At 44.7% G+C, this 16,191-nt stretch overlaps 1 protein-coding gene across 4 annotated transcripts in view; it reads left to right on the top strand.

The window, feature by feature from the left end:
* Positions 1-16,191, top strand: part of LOC144175499 (transmembrane and coiled-coil domains protein 2-like) — a 51,456-nt gene that overhangs the window by 13,159 nt on the left and 22,106 nt on the right. For all 4 annotated transcript variants that reach the window (XM_077704580.1, XM_077704576.1, XM_077704577.1 and 1 more), the window contains 2 exons: positions 10,585-10,831; positions 13,936-14,167. In XM_077704580.1, coding sequence (XP_077560706.1) covers positions 10,585-10,831; positions 13,936-14,167 — 479 coding nt within the window. The remainder of the gene's footprint in view (positions 1-10,584; positions 10,832-13,935; positions 14,168-16,191) is intronic.

Genomic DNA, 16,191 nt, shown 5'->3' with positions numbered 1-16,191 from the left:
CAGTAGGGCATAGGGCATAGGTTTGGGCGTGTTGGTTCATCGTCGGACGGAAAACAAGCGCTAAATAAAAACACAGGATGAGGAGTGGACGGGACAAGTGCTCCCATCCCGTCCACTCCTCGTCCTGTGTTTTTATTTAGCGCTTGTTTTCCGTCTGGCCTTCCTTTAGTGCTGGCCCATTTTCACTCCTGCCCGTATTCTGTCACTGTGACGGGAAATTTTAAAATTTTAAGTGCAGAGCACTTTAGGCGCTCGCCTTGTCGTCGTAGCTCACTCGCTGGACCCTAGTAGAGCCACACGGCGTTCCGTCGTAGCGGCTGTCATCGCGGCGTACCCCAGAGGCTTCGAAAGCCAAGCTGTTTATATAGTCATTAGCGTTCGAAACTCGTGAACCGCTGCCACTTGTCATACATCTCCCTGTTGTTTAGGGCAAAGAAAACTGTAGGTACATTTGAGGCAAAATATGCGTAATTAACCGGCAGCGCCCGCGTTCATTTAGTTAGGAACACTCGTTGGGTGCGTTTTTTATGATAGTAAGCGGAAAAAAAAGGGGCAGTGCAACGCCAGCCCGTGCGGGAGGAGAAGCAAGCACAAAAAGAACAACTTTTGCAGGCACAGTTTCAAGCAGGGGGCGCGTGACCACTGCGAAGACGGAAAATTTGAATTGCATTCGGCGGTAGGAGTAAGCGGGTAACGGCACTACAGCCCATTACGGCGAATCACCGCTCTGCACTTCCAACAGCTTTCACAATGACTGGAACACCTTTAATTTTTTCGATATTTCTTTCATTATTTTTCAGTTGGTGGTTAGAAAATGCCTTTATTGGCTGGAATGTGAGCTGAGGGTGTTAGCAACAGCTAACTCTTTCAAATTTAACAAATTTGTATTTTGTCGTCACGGCCCCTTTAATAAGCGTTTGTGAGTATTCAAAATTTTCAGACAGCAATTCAGGAACCTTCTTAATCAAATCGGATGATGCGTATTCAAGGAGGGTATTGAAAGTGTTGAATATTGTTTGAACCACCTGTGAGTACTTTTTGAATGCACAGTGTGACACGACACCAACACCAAGGAAGGAATTGATAAATCAATCTTTTTGCCATCACTCATTCTCTGTTTTAACTTGAAAATGGGGGATCAGCAATTGTTTTCTTAACAAGAATCATAATTTGTGTAAATCTTTTGTTGCAATGTGTTTTGATAAATTTTAACAGCTGCACTGTTCCTTTGCGTTACAGTGTTTTTTTTTTTTTTTTGTCATCGCAGTTCCTACTATTTGCTTTTTTGTGTGAACTCCTGCCAGTAACAAGTACTTACTTAACTACTCTGTTTAACTGATGTCAAAAAACTATCCCCTTCACTTTTTTGTAATGAATTTAGATAAAAGATTCAGAAGTAATTATGAGGTTCATCAAGACCATCTTTGTTCGGAGTAAGCAATAGTAAAATACGTCCAACTTATCAGAGAGAAAAACCTAAAAGCCCGTGCTTGTATGGGATCGGTGCCGTGCCATCGTATGTTTCTTCTCGACAACTCCGCTAAGCAGAGAGGTCGTCGGACTAATACAGTGTTCAGCTCTCCTGTCGCAAATGCGACAATTTTTATTTCACCCGGCCAAAAGCTCGTACCGTGTCGCAGGGTCGTACGACTGGATTTGCGGGCGGATGATTGTCAGAACAGCTGCGAACGCACATTCGGTGAACTGCTGTTAGCCGGAAAACAGGATATTGGGCCTTGGACTAAGGGCCAACTCTGACTGTTGCGCACACCTCACGCGGCTGTTTCAGCTTTTGCGTCCTTCAAACCAGCATTTCTGGGCTTCGTGAGGGCAAATTCCTTTCTGGTAAGGAGAATGTTTTCCAATTGTGTTGGAGGTTCTGTTGAAGAGCCCTTACTAGTTGTGGGCTTCACGCTCTAGAGCTCTGGCTTGGTGTTAACGTAAAAAAAAATCTAAAGCAGTGCATTTCCAACAACACTGTTACGGGTTAAGTAATGTTTCCTTTGCGTAAGATTGATTGCCTAGAGGTTTTTCCACAATGCAGGATGGTATGTTGTACATGTAGGCATTCCTGTATTTCACCTCCATCAAGAATAAAAATCTAGAGCATTCCACGGTCTGGAATCTAACTTGCAACTTCAAGCATAACATCACCGTTGTGTTTCTGACAGCTGAGCTTGTATATTTGTAAGCATAACTCCCACAGAACTCAACAGGATTCTGCAAAGTTGAGCTGGTTCGGAGCTTTATTTCTCAAGTACTCCTCTTACTGTTGACAGAGTGTTGAACACCATGCTAATTTACATTTACGGTGTTAGCAACGGCAGGAATTTATGGCTGTCATAAATCATTGTTGCAATTGTGGTACATATTTTGGGTCATTTGATGTGGCAGAAGTGGACATTAGAGCAAGGCTGTTGTAATTAGCTAAAAAGTAGTGAATGAAAGCATGCTGTGATGACTTTGATCTTTACTCTTAGTCTGTATATCATTTTAGGTCAGTGGTAAACAATACACTTTATTGTAAATAGCCATAAGATCTTCTACAACTCTCCTCCCCCTCTTCTTTTGTCTTACTAGTACTGTTAAACTGCAGTCTTCTAATTAGACTGCAGCAGTATTGTTTCATCAGGTCTCAGATGTAAAAATAGCGGTATCCGTAAAAATGTACTGGTTTCGTAGCATCAATAATACCAGCGAAACGATAAAAAAAAACGCATCGAATGATTGCTTGTTATTTTAGCGCTCTAGAGATAAAATATGTTTTTTGAGTTCATGTTCCTGCAAAATGTTTAGAGGTTCTATAGCCTATTCAGCGTTGGTTTAGCAACAAAGGGAACCCCCGTAAAGAGATTAATAAGGAAAACAGGGTATTACTCTCATTTAGCTACAAAAATCCTCTGCAGAGACATGACAAATCGAAAGCTAACCGGCATTCTAGCGGCAAATGCAAATGATGTTGCTACTCACTCACCAAAAAGGTCCCAGATGTAGAGCCTCTTATTTTCTTTTTTTTTTTTTTCTTTTAGTAGTGTGTTCTATTCCTTGTCGCAGCTGCTATGTTTGAGGTGGAGATGAAAAAAAAAAGGCTGTTACATGAGAACTTTGGGCATGCTAAAGAACCAGAAGGGATCTAAATCAATTTGCAGCCCTCCATTACGATGCACCTGATAACCCAAATTTACTGTGCACTTTGGCATGGACAACACCAATCAGCGGTATACCTAACTTGAGCCAGCCACTAAAACCAGGAATGTTGAATTTTCCAGCAACGAAATCATAAACGATTATTTTACTGCGTCAAATGAGTTATTTCACTGTAATGAGTATGCTTTGATATTTATCGTTTAAGAAAAGAATATAGCCAAAGATTTCTAGATGAGGGTCGTAGAGTGTCTGAAGAAAACTGATTGCAGCAGGTTCCGCAGGGATTCAATTTGGGTAAAACACTTTTCGTGTGCTTTCGGGAAATTCTAACCTTTGCTTATAACAACATCAACAAAAAACATGCCGCTTTTTTTGCTTTGTTTTGTTTTAAGTGTTTCGCCGGTTTGCTTTCTCCAGCTTGTGATGGCGTCGCCAATCGGGGTTTGGAAAATTGCTTGAAACAGCCGTACACTTAGATTTTTACGTTTTGTAAGAGCGCCAGAAAGTTCAACCAACTTGTCAGCTACTATTGCACTTACATTTGAGAACAACACGCGCACCAAATAGACCGCTCCCTTGGGACGGTGTTATGAGTAATGACGCAAAAACTGAGCTATGCACATGTCTTAATGAAGAGAGGTGCTGCAATAGGTTACTAGTCCTGGCAGTGACGATGGCACGCAACGACACTGCCAAGTCAGCAGCACACACCTGTACTAATATCAGTGTAGCGTACGTTACGAAAAGGTGGTGCCTTATATGAGGGGCACTTTATAATATTAATAAATCTATTTCCTCACACCATGGATGAGAATAAAGTTCCCATGTCCTCTGAAGCAATCAATAGTACAACAATCCATTTTGAACTGATTTTGTGCACCGTTACTAAGGGTAATAAAGAGGCTAGGGGGTGGTGAAAAGGCGGTGTTTCATATTGTGCCTGTGTGTGGCCAAAATGCCTGTATGGGGGGGGAGGGGGATCTTTCCGATTCATTAATTAAAGGACCATGAAGACAGAATACATTTTTTAGACTTTGGGAAGGTAGCCAAGTAAGGAAAACAGCTCTGCCAATTTTAACGCAAACTTTAAACAATGAAGCCAGCAAATGAAGAAAACGAATGAAAAAGGTCATGACTCACGAGCCACTTTACTGCACTCCCGCTGTGATGTCACGAAGGCTAGTTTATGCGATTAGCGGCCAGTGAAAAACTGCACAGTCCGGCCAAGAAGCAAGACTGTGCAGTTGTATTTGTGCCTTTGGTTTCCATTTGATCACGCTGGTAGCGCACTGACCACTCTGGGCTTGGCCACCTCACCAATGATGGTGAATGGTGGGAAATTTGAAAGTTTGTTAATATTAGTGATGTTTTTTTGGCGGGAACAGTGTGCATGAGTGCATCAGTACTGGTGTGGAGTTGAATAAGTTATCAAAGGATAGCCCCTTAAAATGAGACAACGGCATATGTCATCTTCACAGTGCCTTTAAGGCAGCACAAAACTTCATGAAAATAACGTTTGCTTTCAAGCAGACGGTTGCTCTGCTAATGGTGCCGACACTCCGTGGGCATTGACAACATTCAGGTGCAAGCGTCCTCAATTGCAAAGAGTTTGCGGAAGCTTGTTTTTTTTTACTATTATCAACGGATCAACGAACACAGGGGTTTGTGCGTAGCTTAGTCTGCTGCTGTTTCGCTGGTCGTCAGGTTATCGCTGTTTGAGTCAGTCCTGACTGATAAGCTCCGTCGAGAGAGGAAGGGGGGTTTGTTTGACGCGCACAGTGTCTTCGGGTGCGTGTGCACTCATGTGGCTTCCCCCTGTACAGCGTGCCACTTCACCAAAACAAGCAGTTGTTAGCTGGCGCTCATATTGACACACGTGTTCCATCTGTCGGTGTTTTTTTTTTCCCCTGCTGGTTGACCCCCTCGTGTTGTGCTCTCACACAAAAGAGTGTTCGTCAGCGATATGCAAAAGCACTCACAATAGGTGGAACATGCAGGCAGCCAGTTAATTACTGAAGTACCATCTGACGAAGGGCATAACGCAGAAAAAAAATAGCTGAAGAGTTGAAATACTGTTTTTTCGCATGCATAACCCACCCCTGCATGTAAGCCGCACCTCTACTTTCATCCGCCGGAAAAGAAAAAAAAAAATCCTCGCGAATTGCCCGCACATTTGATACAGGAAAGGCTGCACCAAAGCTACTGCTCAAGCAAAACATCACATACTATGCAGACAGAAAAAGCGTATATTTAGCAAGTAGAATACACTGATTGCATGGCAAAAGTCACAACCCACTCAGTGTCTTTGCTCTCGCTAGAGCTATCACTTGAGCAGGAGTCCTCACTGTTGTACACAAGGTCATCTTCACAGCACAACGCGCATTGCCGTGAAGCTAAAACCCTGCGTATTATCCGCACCGCTACTTTGCCACTGAAATTTTTGCATTTTTGGTGCGGGTTTTACGTGCGAAAATACGACGGGAGACATCTCTTTTTGGGGTACCAGACATTTTCTGGGCTTTCCAAGTGGACGGCAGTGTTGCACGTAGTGCCTTGGGTATTGTTGCGCATGCTTTCATATTATGCCCATGCGGTGGATTTTTCTTTGACTGCAAAGTCTTTAAGAATCCCTTTAGCTATCTGCAACAGCTCCTTGGCCGACAATAATGCTTTCCGTTGCAGTCACAGCACGGGAATAACAGATATTGGCTCAGTGAGTCAAATACTCAGTTCTCTTTGCTGTGGGTACAGGAATGGTTATTCATTCTTTCTTTCGCAATACTTTTTATGCACGTAATAATTTGCCTGAAATGATTTTGAAATGATTAGTCCTCATATAAATGCAGAGTAGTGACTGGATTCGTTTGACTGTCAGTGTAGTTTGGCGTAGTTTACAAACTATTTACGGGAAGCATTGACGGCGAAAATTTCTTTCGAGAAGAAGGAAGTGCCCACCATGTGATAATCTTCATACTCCCAACTGAAAAAAGCGCTTTGCTTGGCTGCCATTGCAAGGTTCACAGGCGGCTGTGACCAAACATTCCTTCTTTACATATCATCCAGTCTGGCAGGTCTTGTGGGGAAGATATTAGGGCTTGGGTTGCATTCTTTCGGTGCTACTATCGTCATTTGTGTAGAATGTCTGGTACAGTCTTTGTCAAAATTTTCTGGGCCATGCCGAAAGTGCGTAGGCCACAAAAGCATCGAAGCACAAGGTTTCTCTTCGAGTGGGGCCGAAACATTTTATGCCAAAAAGGACATTCCTTTCTTACTGTCATCAAATAATTTGGTCACAGTTAAACGTTAAGCTTGTGCTTTGACTTCTTTGTGGCCCGAAATCTCTGGCTTGGCCTAGAAAATTTTGGCAAAGGTTGTACGTGTGAGGAGTGAAGTTCCGGGATTTTTTTTTTCATCGCGTTTTGATCAAATGCGGGCATTTTATTCCTCAAAGTTCGTTAGTGGACAGTGTCCTAATTTCATCATAAGCAGGTCAACCGGGTTGTTAGCTTGATTTTACTGCTTGACAGCATTTCCTGATGTCAGTATCTGATACAAAGCAAATGGTAAGTTGGAAGTGATTTGATTTAGTATTACAAAATATTGAATGCCACTTCACCATTACATTTTGATGCTCGAAGCATTACGGGCCACTTGTCAGAATTTTTTGTTGTGCGTCTGCCTGTGAGTCAGCGTCCAAGTTGCACCTGGTATTGTGTATTCTTCCTACTCCTCGCCCCTTATGTTCAATCCGGTTCGAGGAATGAAAAACTGGGTAATCGTGTTGAAAATAAAATAAAGTAAACTCGGTCGGGGGGGAAGTTTGAGCCAGGGACCTTCAGAATGCAAGACAAGTGCGCGTCCCCAAGACCACCACAGCTTGATGAGAGTCAGCTGTCTAAAGGAAGACTCAGGGAATACGTTGGGCGTTTGACTTATGCCTGTGCTACACAGCAACTTTCAATTGACAACTGAACTCTCACCTGGAAGTGAACTGTGTGCATTTGTAATGGGGCACTTGACAGACAATTGGTTCAAGAGCCTTCGGAAGGCCTTTTAAACGGCTGTGTAGCGCAGGTATTAAAAACGTGTGTTAGAGACATGTACTGGGGCCTACATGAGTAATTTGAGCATACCAATTACAACTGTTGCTGTTAAGGGAGCGTGAAGGTATACGTGTGCTAAATGTTGTCCTTGCTTGGCGATGTGGGCGTGGGTGTGAGGCAGGTCGTAGTAACTGAGTTAAGAAGAAAGAGACGCAAAAAGGTAAAGGTTGATGGTAATGAGAGGGTATGTTGGCGTTTGGACACTTGTACTTTTGGAATGAATGCATCATGAGGAGTGGTGAGGCGTCCTCTTTGTTTTTATTTTATTTTATTTGTTTTGTTTTTTGTTTTTCCACTGCATGATACAACAAAAAATTTACCAGCCATGCCACCCTGTGAAGATGGGCGAGCAGCGAAGCTTGAGTCTGAACTATACACAGCGTCCCCATTACGAGTACCGAAGAAAAGGGAAATTGAAAATGGAGGACGGCGACTTGTCTTGACAACAGGACGGCTACCTTGGGGAGCTGGCGGAAACTAGACAAGCGGACACTTTGAGCGCCAACAAAGAGAGGGTGGTGTGAACTAAGACATGGCTGTCGCAGGTTGCAAAGTGGCAAAGCTCTGAGGAACCTTTATTTCACCTGAGACCCCACTGACGTCGAAAATTGAGCCTACTGATAACTGATTTGAAAATGGTGTCCATTATTAACTGATCCACTCGAGATGCATATCCAAACGGTGAAACATATAGGGTTGAGGTGAAAATCATTGTTTTGAACGGCATGCGACTTTGGTGGTGACCATGCGCTAATAGCACTCACACGATGTCGCTGTTTCTCAGCACACTGAACGAGAGTGCAAAGCTGGGCGAGTCGGTAGGAATCCATTAATAAAAACAGCACAAAGGACGGGACATGAGTGAAAACAGACAGGGACGGGCGCTGACTGACGACTGAAGTTTAATGAAAGAAATTACCCCACCTTCCCGCGAGGGGAACCCTGTCAGGGTTCGCACAGGTCCTTGAAATTCTTGAAAACCCTTGAATTTAGAAGTGTCAATTTCAAGGCCTGGAAAGTCCTGGAATTTTAAAATGGTCCTTGAAAACCCTTGAATTTTCTGGAGAGAACCAATGGTCCTGTCTTTTCACAAAAATTTGAAGTGTTTGTCGTAGATTTTAGGTGTTAAAATGTAAAAAAAAAACATTCTAACAATCAAGTTTCAGTGTATTGTGTGAAATTACGACTTTGGTGGATTCTCATTATTATGAGGCAACATTGGGAGCAGCACTCAATAGAATCCATGTCACATACATTCCAATGAAAGCCGGCTTCTGTTCTCTATCTTGCATGTTCCATCTAGTCTGTGGACGGCCGCTCATTGCATGTTTGCTGTGCCTTATACGCTCCATCTGTGTTTGCTTTTACGTGCAAATGGTGGACGTGTACAGAGTTCATCCTGCCTTGCAGCAACACTTATTTAATTTCAGCTGATACTCTTTCTGACAAAGCAGGAGATGCAGGCAACATTAACAAAGTTTTTAAATGAAACAGCCTCAGCAAAACACTAAGAAAAAAGATAAACCTCTAAGTACCGACTATGAAATGAAAAATAAAGCTGGGGGAGCATTCACGAACCCGTTAGCACCTATCTAAATGTGCACTAATATGCTTAGGCATTGGGCAATAAAATTTTGCATTGTGTTGAAAAAGTTATAAATAACCCCAGATAAAACGTTAGATGGGGACCTTGAAAATGTGCTTTCTGGTCCTTAAAAGTCCTTGAAAACCCTTGAATTTCTGCTTTTGAAGTCCGTACGAACCTTGCCTGTGGAGATGCGACGCATCTTGGGGGTTCGCTTGGTGTTTCCGTTGGGTTGATTCTCTAATTGCGTAAAACGCATGAGGAACGCGTATGATGTATTCTTTATTTAACATGCGGCGTAATGCGATAGCAGAATTGTTAGGCTCCATTCAACGCATCGATGGAAATCGGAACGCTGATGCTGGAATGACCGCGGCTATGACGCAACACAATCCAACACAATCCACTTTAATCCAATCCAAATCCAATCCAAGCCAACCCAATCGAATCCAATCCAATCCAATGCCCCTCGTGAGAGAGTGTTTGCTATCGGAGAGGAGAGGGGGTGAGCGGCGGAGAGCGCAGCTCGCGCGGCGAGGAGAATGGGGGAGGGGTGTGGATGGACAACAACAACGCCGTATGGAGGGACAAGGCGAGGGAATGAGATGCAGTCGCATCTAAAACAGAGACATATAAAGGGAAATACAATGCATGTGGAAAACAAGAATGACAACATCATGAAAAACTAAGATTGCTGTTCCGTGGTATCACCCACGGCAGTCACACCACCTAAATAGTTAATCTCTTTAGCATGCAGAGCGATTGATGGCATGCTGACGCAAAAGTCCCCCATTTTGTAGATAGTAAACGCCTCCGAAATTTCACGTGAGCGCTGGTCCGGGTATCTGCTCACTATCGAGGTGTGGTCGAGCTTCGGTGAGCATTTATGCTTCCCTCAATGGATTGCCAGATTGCTCCCCTGAAACTTCTTCAGTGAGTTTGCATGCTCGCGCAGGCGGTCATTAATACAACGCCCCGTCTGCCCTACGTACGACTTGTCACAGGACAGAGGGACGTTGTACACAACACCTTTCCTGCATCCCGTGTAGGCATTTGTATGCCTAACCACACAGCGACCAACGTGGCATTATAGAGTGCCTTGCGCTTCAAAGATGCGTGACTTTTTGTTTGGAGACATACAAAATACATGCAGCCCTATCCATATCGCTTTCGGCCCTGGTGTCGTGTATTTAGGACATGAACCGAAAGTTTTCTGGCAATTTGCGAACAAAACCAAAATGGCTAATTTTCGGGGAAATAGTTGTCCAAGGATGGCTCTTTCGATGAATGCCACCATTGTTTGTTTTTTGCTAAAACTGAATTCTAGAAAGAGGAAGGCATTGCTGTGAACACCAAACTGATGTAAGGGTGACCCCAAGGACGGAAGTCTTATATGGCTGTAAATCTGAAAATACTTCCACTACCAGCTTTATTTTTTGTACGTGGGCTCAGTGCTTTGCAAAATTAATTAAAACCTATTTTATGCTGTAATTTTTTAACCATTTTTATCCTGTAATTTTAAATTTTAATTGCCTTACGACCTAATTATATGTCGTGCTTGTAAATCACTAATTAGTTGCATCACAAACTCAATTGTTCGTTTCTAAGTTTATAGGGTTCGAATATTAAAGAAAATGCACAGAAAAAATCTTCGATAGAAGGGAAAAATTCAGGGCTGAAAGGGATGTAGGCCTTGCTTAAAAGTGCCCGTGCTCTTCTCTCTCCTCCTCCTCCTCCTCTTTGTTCCAGGAGGGTGCGGGTCCGGGTCCTGCAGCGCTGGTGGGCAGCTCCTCGCTGCTGGCCAATGGCGGGGGAGCCATGGGGGAGGGGCCGGGGGGTGCAGGGGCAGGGGGAGTGGCGCCCGGCGCAGACGAGACGGACACCCTGCTGGCCCACACGCCCGACCTGCACCGCACCAGGGCGGCCCTGGAGCATGTCAGCCACAAGATTGCCCGCACACGCGAGCTCATCAAGGCCGAGCAGACCACGCGCGACGGTGGGTGGTGGCCGTTGTTGTTGTGTGCGCGCTGTTATTTTGATGATGTGGTCATTGTCACCGTTGCACATTTATTATGTTGCACGACAAAGGGCTCTCAGAACGGCTCTCACTCAGAACGGCTTTCACTGTAAGCTGTGGAGGCGAAATGTGTGAACCAGCTAGCCCGTCTTCACACTCTAGTAGTAGTACATGATCCCTGGCTTATGCCGTAATGTTCACACGTTAAAACAAATTATGCTGCATTTATTGTGCATAAAATATTTATAACTGCTTCTACAATCAACCTAATTTTTGCCATAGGTAGTTATAAATTGCAGTTCTAAAATTAATTTGGGTTACATCTAAGTGAATGGGAGTCTGGGCCTCAAAACTGTCCTTAACTTGTGTTCTAATGGACTTCTGTAAAAAAAAAAATTGTAACTGGACTGAGTTACATGTCTTTCCCATGAGTAGTGGTGCATCATCATTGTCATCATCATCATTTATTCTTTCATTAAGCACCCATTTCGGGGTATTGCAGAAAGGTGGGGGTGAGGGGGGGGGGGGGCAAGGTCAGCAAGGGAGGCATCAGAAACATGGTTATAAAATCCATGTTTCATGGTGAGGCTGCCAAAATATTTGGTATTCCTCAATCAGTTACCACTGTCAAATTCATAGTCTTCTAAGTGGGGGATGTGGTCCCAAGAAGTTGCGGTAACTCAAGCCCAAATAGGCAATTATTAAAGCATGTTGTAACATGCCCACCAACTCAGGTGACTCTGCAACCATTCCAAGTTTGGCCTCCCTCATTAGACACTTGAGTGAACTTGGTGACATTGTGTTGTTCACTGCTTTTTCCAGGCAGAGTCTCATTGCTCTCTCTAGTGCCATTCAGGATTTGCTTGTGGCTACCATATTACATTTAAAATGGGAAAGAAACATGGTTGCCTTAGACCATCAAGAGTAAAGTAGTAAAGCAAGCATGATAATGTACTGAGCACCGATTTTCCTGCTGGTTCAGTTTTTTTTTTGTTCCACTACTGCGAAACAAAAATGAAATTAGTCCTGACACGCTCCAGTTTCGGTTTTTATCTGTACAAAGTATAGCGTTCACATGTTTATACATACGAACAAATACAATTCGAAGCTGGCAAAAATGCCGTGGCTGCTGTGACAACGCTGGAGCAACAAATTCCAGTACTGCTAGTTTATTTTCTGTGCTTCGACCTTTGCCCGGAAAAGTGCTGACGTTTGATGGGCTAGTATTATACAAAACGTGACAAAGCGCTGTTGACGTGACTTTGTCATATCACCTCCTAAATTTTTTAAGTCGTTGAGCTCTTGCGTGGATGTGAATGCCAGTTTGTTTCCCCTTTCTTTTTTCTTGCTGTCAGTGTCTTTTTAGTCTCACTCCAACTGCTGCTTCATCGTGCCCCTTACTACCGGCAGCTTCATTAGCCCTTTCAGGCAATTTGGCTTCGATGTGTTGCTGATTTCATCATAAACTAGGCTTAGGAAATTGTTTAAACGGAAGTGGAACTCCCGTTATAAAACAAAAGTGGAAGTGGAAAAATGGCTTATCTCAAAAAAAAAAAAAAAAAGAAGAAGAAAGAAAGAAAGAAAGAAAGCATCTGAACGTGTGTTAAGAAAAGATTTCGAGGAATGCTTTGGTCGCTCTTAACTTTGATTGGATGGTTAATTTTTACTGTAGCATTTCTTCGGAGTGAGCCATGACAATGCTTTGTTTTCTCAAATTGAGAGAAGCAAAAAGTTGGGAGCCAACCATTCATTTTTAAGGAATTTTGAAAAAACCTAGAAAACAGGCACAGGTTGTGGAAGCATGCATCGTATGTTGTGGTAGAAAATGGAGGTTGAAATGTTGGAGAACAGTCTGAATACCGAGGGATGTGATCACAAGCAGGGGCAGACAGAAAGCCTGGCATAAGAGTAACATAAGGAAACTTGGGTGCAAGCAGTGCAAACCCTCCCCCAAAACATCACCCATCCCCTTTTAGGAGTGAAATATTCAATTTTCTAAGACAACCCAAAGATCACCCACCCTCTAAAATCTACTGCTTTAGCGTTGAGGAGTGAACAAAATAAACGCGAACCATCTATTCATGGGTTGATGTGGTCACTAATTTGTCCTTTCCGCACTTCACCCAAAAGTTCGCCAATCTCGCGTTTTTTCCTTGATATCTCTGCAGTTTTGTTTGGCGGTGCCGGCACTTTTTTTGTAGTTTTTCGCACCTTACCCGTAACATCGCCCACCCCATATTTTTCACTTAATATCTCTGAAATTTGGGTGGGCGTTCTTTTGAAACTTTACGGAAGGGTTTAGGAGCCAGTGGACGGGGCTTTCATCCTGCAGGGGCCACCAGTAGCCTAGTGGCGGTGGTCATTGTGAAGGCTACGGCTAAAGTGACCATCTTCCTCGGACCCCAAAGCGGAACCGGGGGGGAGGTTGAAGGAAGAACGTGGCACCTAGCTTGAAGGGACCTTAAGGCTTAATGCAATTTTGTTTTAACTGAAAGATTATTCGTGTCGTAGTTCTTTCGGCCTTTGTTCGATGAGCAATGCTGCGTTATTTGCTGAAGAAGTAAACAAGTACTGAAGCACGTCCACGCACCATTCATCAAATACAGATGGGTGTACTCAACGGTTTGTTGGTACACTGTAACTTCAAGAAAACAGCTCAGACATCGGGACTAAGCAAGAAACACGCAACAGTTTTTTGCTTAGTCCTGTCATGTGCGCTCCTTTGCTGAAGTTCCTCAAACGGGTTCTTTGACCCTTTCATTTCTCCAGCTCTTCATTAGTGACACTGGGCTTGATACCCGTTTTCCAGATTTCCTGCCGAAAGCGAGACAAAACACCGTCCCACAAGCAGGCCGCGGGACAGCGGGACCACAGCCGCAAAACCGGGACGTGTCCCGCCTAAATCGGGACGTCTGGTCACTTTAGCTATGGCAGGCTTTCAACCCCAGTGTCGTTGAAAAAAGGCCCCCAGTTTCAAACTGTCATGCTTCCTTCAAATCAGCATCTGTCACGTTGTCGAAGGGATTTTAGTGCGTCAGGTGCAGGCGTACCAATTCTGCAACCCCCCCCCCCCCCTTGTGCAGACAACGTGAATGAGTACCTGAAGCTGGCGGCCAACGCGGACCGGCAACAAATGCAGCGAATCAAGAGCGTGTTTGAGAAGAAGAACCAGAAGTGCGCCCAGTCTATCGCGCAGCTCCAGAGGAAGCTGGAGGGCTACATCCGGCGCAAGCGGGAGCTGGAGACGCACGGCGCCACTGCGTCCTCATCGTGGCAGCCCCGGGACGTGCTCCAGAATGTCGGCCAGGGGATCAGGTGAGGCGAGGGCAAGGAAGGAGGAGGGGGGCAGTAGCTGGGGGCTTCTTAGGGGTGGAGCCCCTTAGGGGCTGGGGCTGTTGGCGTCTCCTGTCACCGTCGTAATCGTCGTCTCATGTAGTTACGGTACTAAAACACCGAGAAACTCGTTTACGCCTCACGCTAGAACGTAACGCGTACTAAAAAAACACCGGGACACTCGTTAATGCCTCACGCTAGAGAGCCTCGTGCTTCAAAGACAAGAGACTTCTACAGCAAAGCTGTATACCTGTACCCCCCAACAGTTTTATTGCCATTGGCAAAAACGCCAAGGCGCCAAGAATAGACATGTAAACTGCCTGCTTCACCCCTCCCCCAGGTTTCACGTCATTGGAGATGGCCCGGGATTTTATTATTACGTGGGCAATAGATAAATTACCGTATAATGCGGAATATAGGTCGAGATTTTTTACAAAAAAATTTGCCGAAAAGTCACCCCTCGACCTATATTGCAGTCACTGGCAGTTGTCATCTGGCGACCGGGCAGCCCATCGAGCTCACCCAAACCCCAAAGGCACCATCTCCACCACCATCAATCGGACGCGACGCCATCTTTGTTTTGTTGCTTCTCTCGCTGTCGGCGAATGTGTGCGTGCAATTTTCTTCTTGCTCAAAGTGACTTTAGGCACTTGGTGCCAGTTTACAGCAGCATTTAAAAGAAAAGTTGGGGGTTTTCCAAGGCCAATGACGTGTCCGCCTTGCGCCAGTTCGGTACCACCAAAAGAAGTGTTGCTAGCGGCGTTAGCTGAAGGGGCAGCTCTCAGTATGCACCGCTCGGAAGGCCTCGTTTCATGGGCGCTGCTCTGTGCACCTGTGCTGCTGTACAAATGGGCAAATTTTGTCCGCTAGCGTCGTGCGATGTCTCTACGAATAGATACCCCAAGACGTTTGCTGACCACCTGCACAGACTGGCGGTCGCTCCGGTCTGCACACGAGTGTCCCATGCTTTGCGCTCGCTTCACGATGACATCGTCTTGCGAGTGTTTAAGTGCTGCATAAGCAATTCCCTGGACTGCACCGAGAACGACCTGCTGTGTGGGCAGCAGCGAGCCAGAAGCAGTTGTCCGACGATACTTCAGACAGTTTTAAATGAGTAATCTGAGACGAAACAAGTTATAGTCTCAATAAAACAATGGTTGGTACCTAATTATTTTTTTTTGCATTTTTCGGCTACAAGGTAAGGGGGTCGACCTATATTCCGCCTCGACCTATATTCCGCATTATACGGTATTTTGACAAATCTTGTGGACAAGCGGACACAGAGCTGCAGAAGAACAGAGAATGAAGGAGTGTAGCCCTTTCAGTCATGAATTATTATATTCACTGCAGAAAATGTCAAGTGTCTAGAGGTAATAAAAAAAGGTTCAGTTTCTCTAGAATACTTATTACGCAAATGGCGTCGTGTCCTCATACGGAGACACCATTAGTCAATCCTGCTTTTCCCTATAAAAATAATAAATATCCGTAGGCAGTTTACAAACAAGGAGGTGAAATAATAATTTCTGCACATGAAAGAGGTGTTTCTAGCCTTTATAAATGATTTACGCCACAGTAAAAGAGAACTTAGGACGGCAACACACCGGAGCTCCCACAGAACTTGGTGGCGTACATTTTGAAACGATGTTTATGAGTGCGGTTCCGCCATTCCACATCACATGGTGCTACCTTTCACTTCCGTAGGTTTCGAACATCAGCCGCACCGCTCTGCAGCATGAACTCTTTTCGTTTTCACGAGGAAAACGACGAAGAAAGTCGCGTCTCCATTAGAAGACACGGTGACTGAAAGGGGTAGACAAAGATGGGTGATGTTGGCCGACCCAACGACGGCAGCATTAGCTGCGCTGGCACTCCATTCGCATCACTGTCAACCCCTATGCTAGAAGGGCATATAGTCGGAACAGCTGCTGATGCACCTGTTGCACAGGGTCTCGATCTGCCCCGTTGCTGTTCATGTGAATTGTGAAATGGAGTGTACAAAGAGTGCA

The sequence above is a fragment of the Haemaphysalis longicornis genome, unplaced genomic scaffold (genome assembly GCF_048455015.1).
Source record: "Haemaphysalis longicornis isolate Haplotype H1 unplaced genomic scaffold, Haemaphysalis longicornis Haplotype H1 scaffold_3, whole genome shotgun sequence".
NCBI classification, from domain to species: Eukaryota; Metazoa; Arthropoda; class Arachnida; order Ixodida; family Ixodidae; genus Haemaphysalis; species Haemaphysalis longicornis.
Note: the sequence above shows the minus strand (reverse complement) of the source record. Positions and strands in the feature narration are given on the sequence as shown.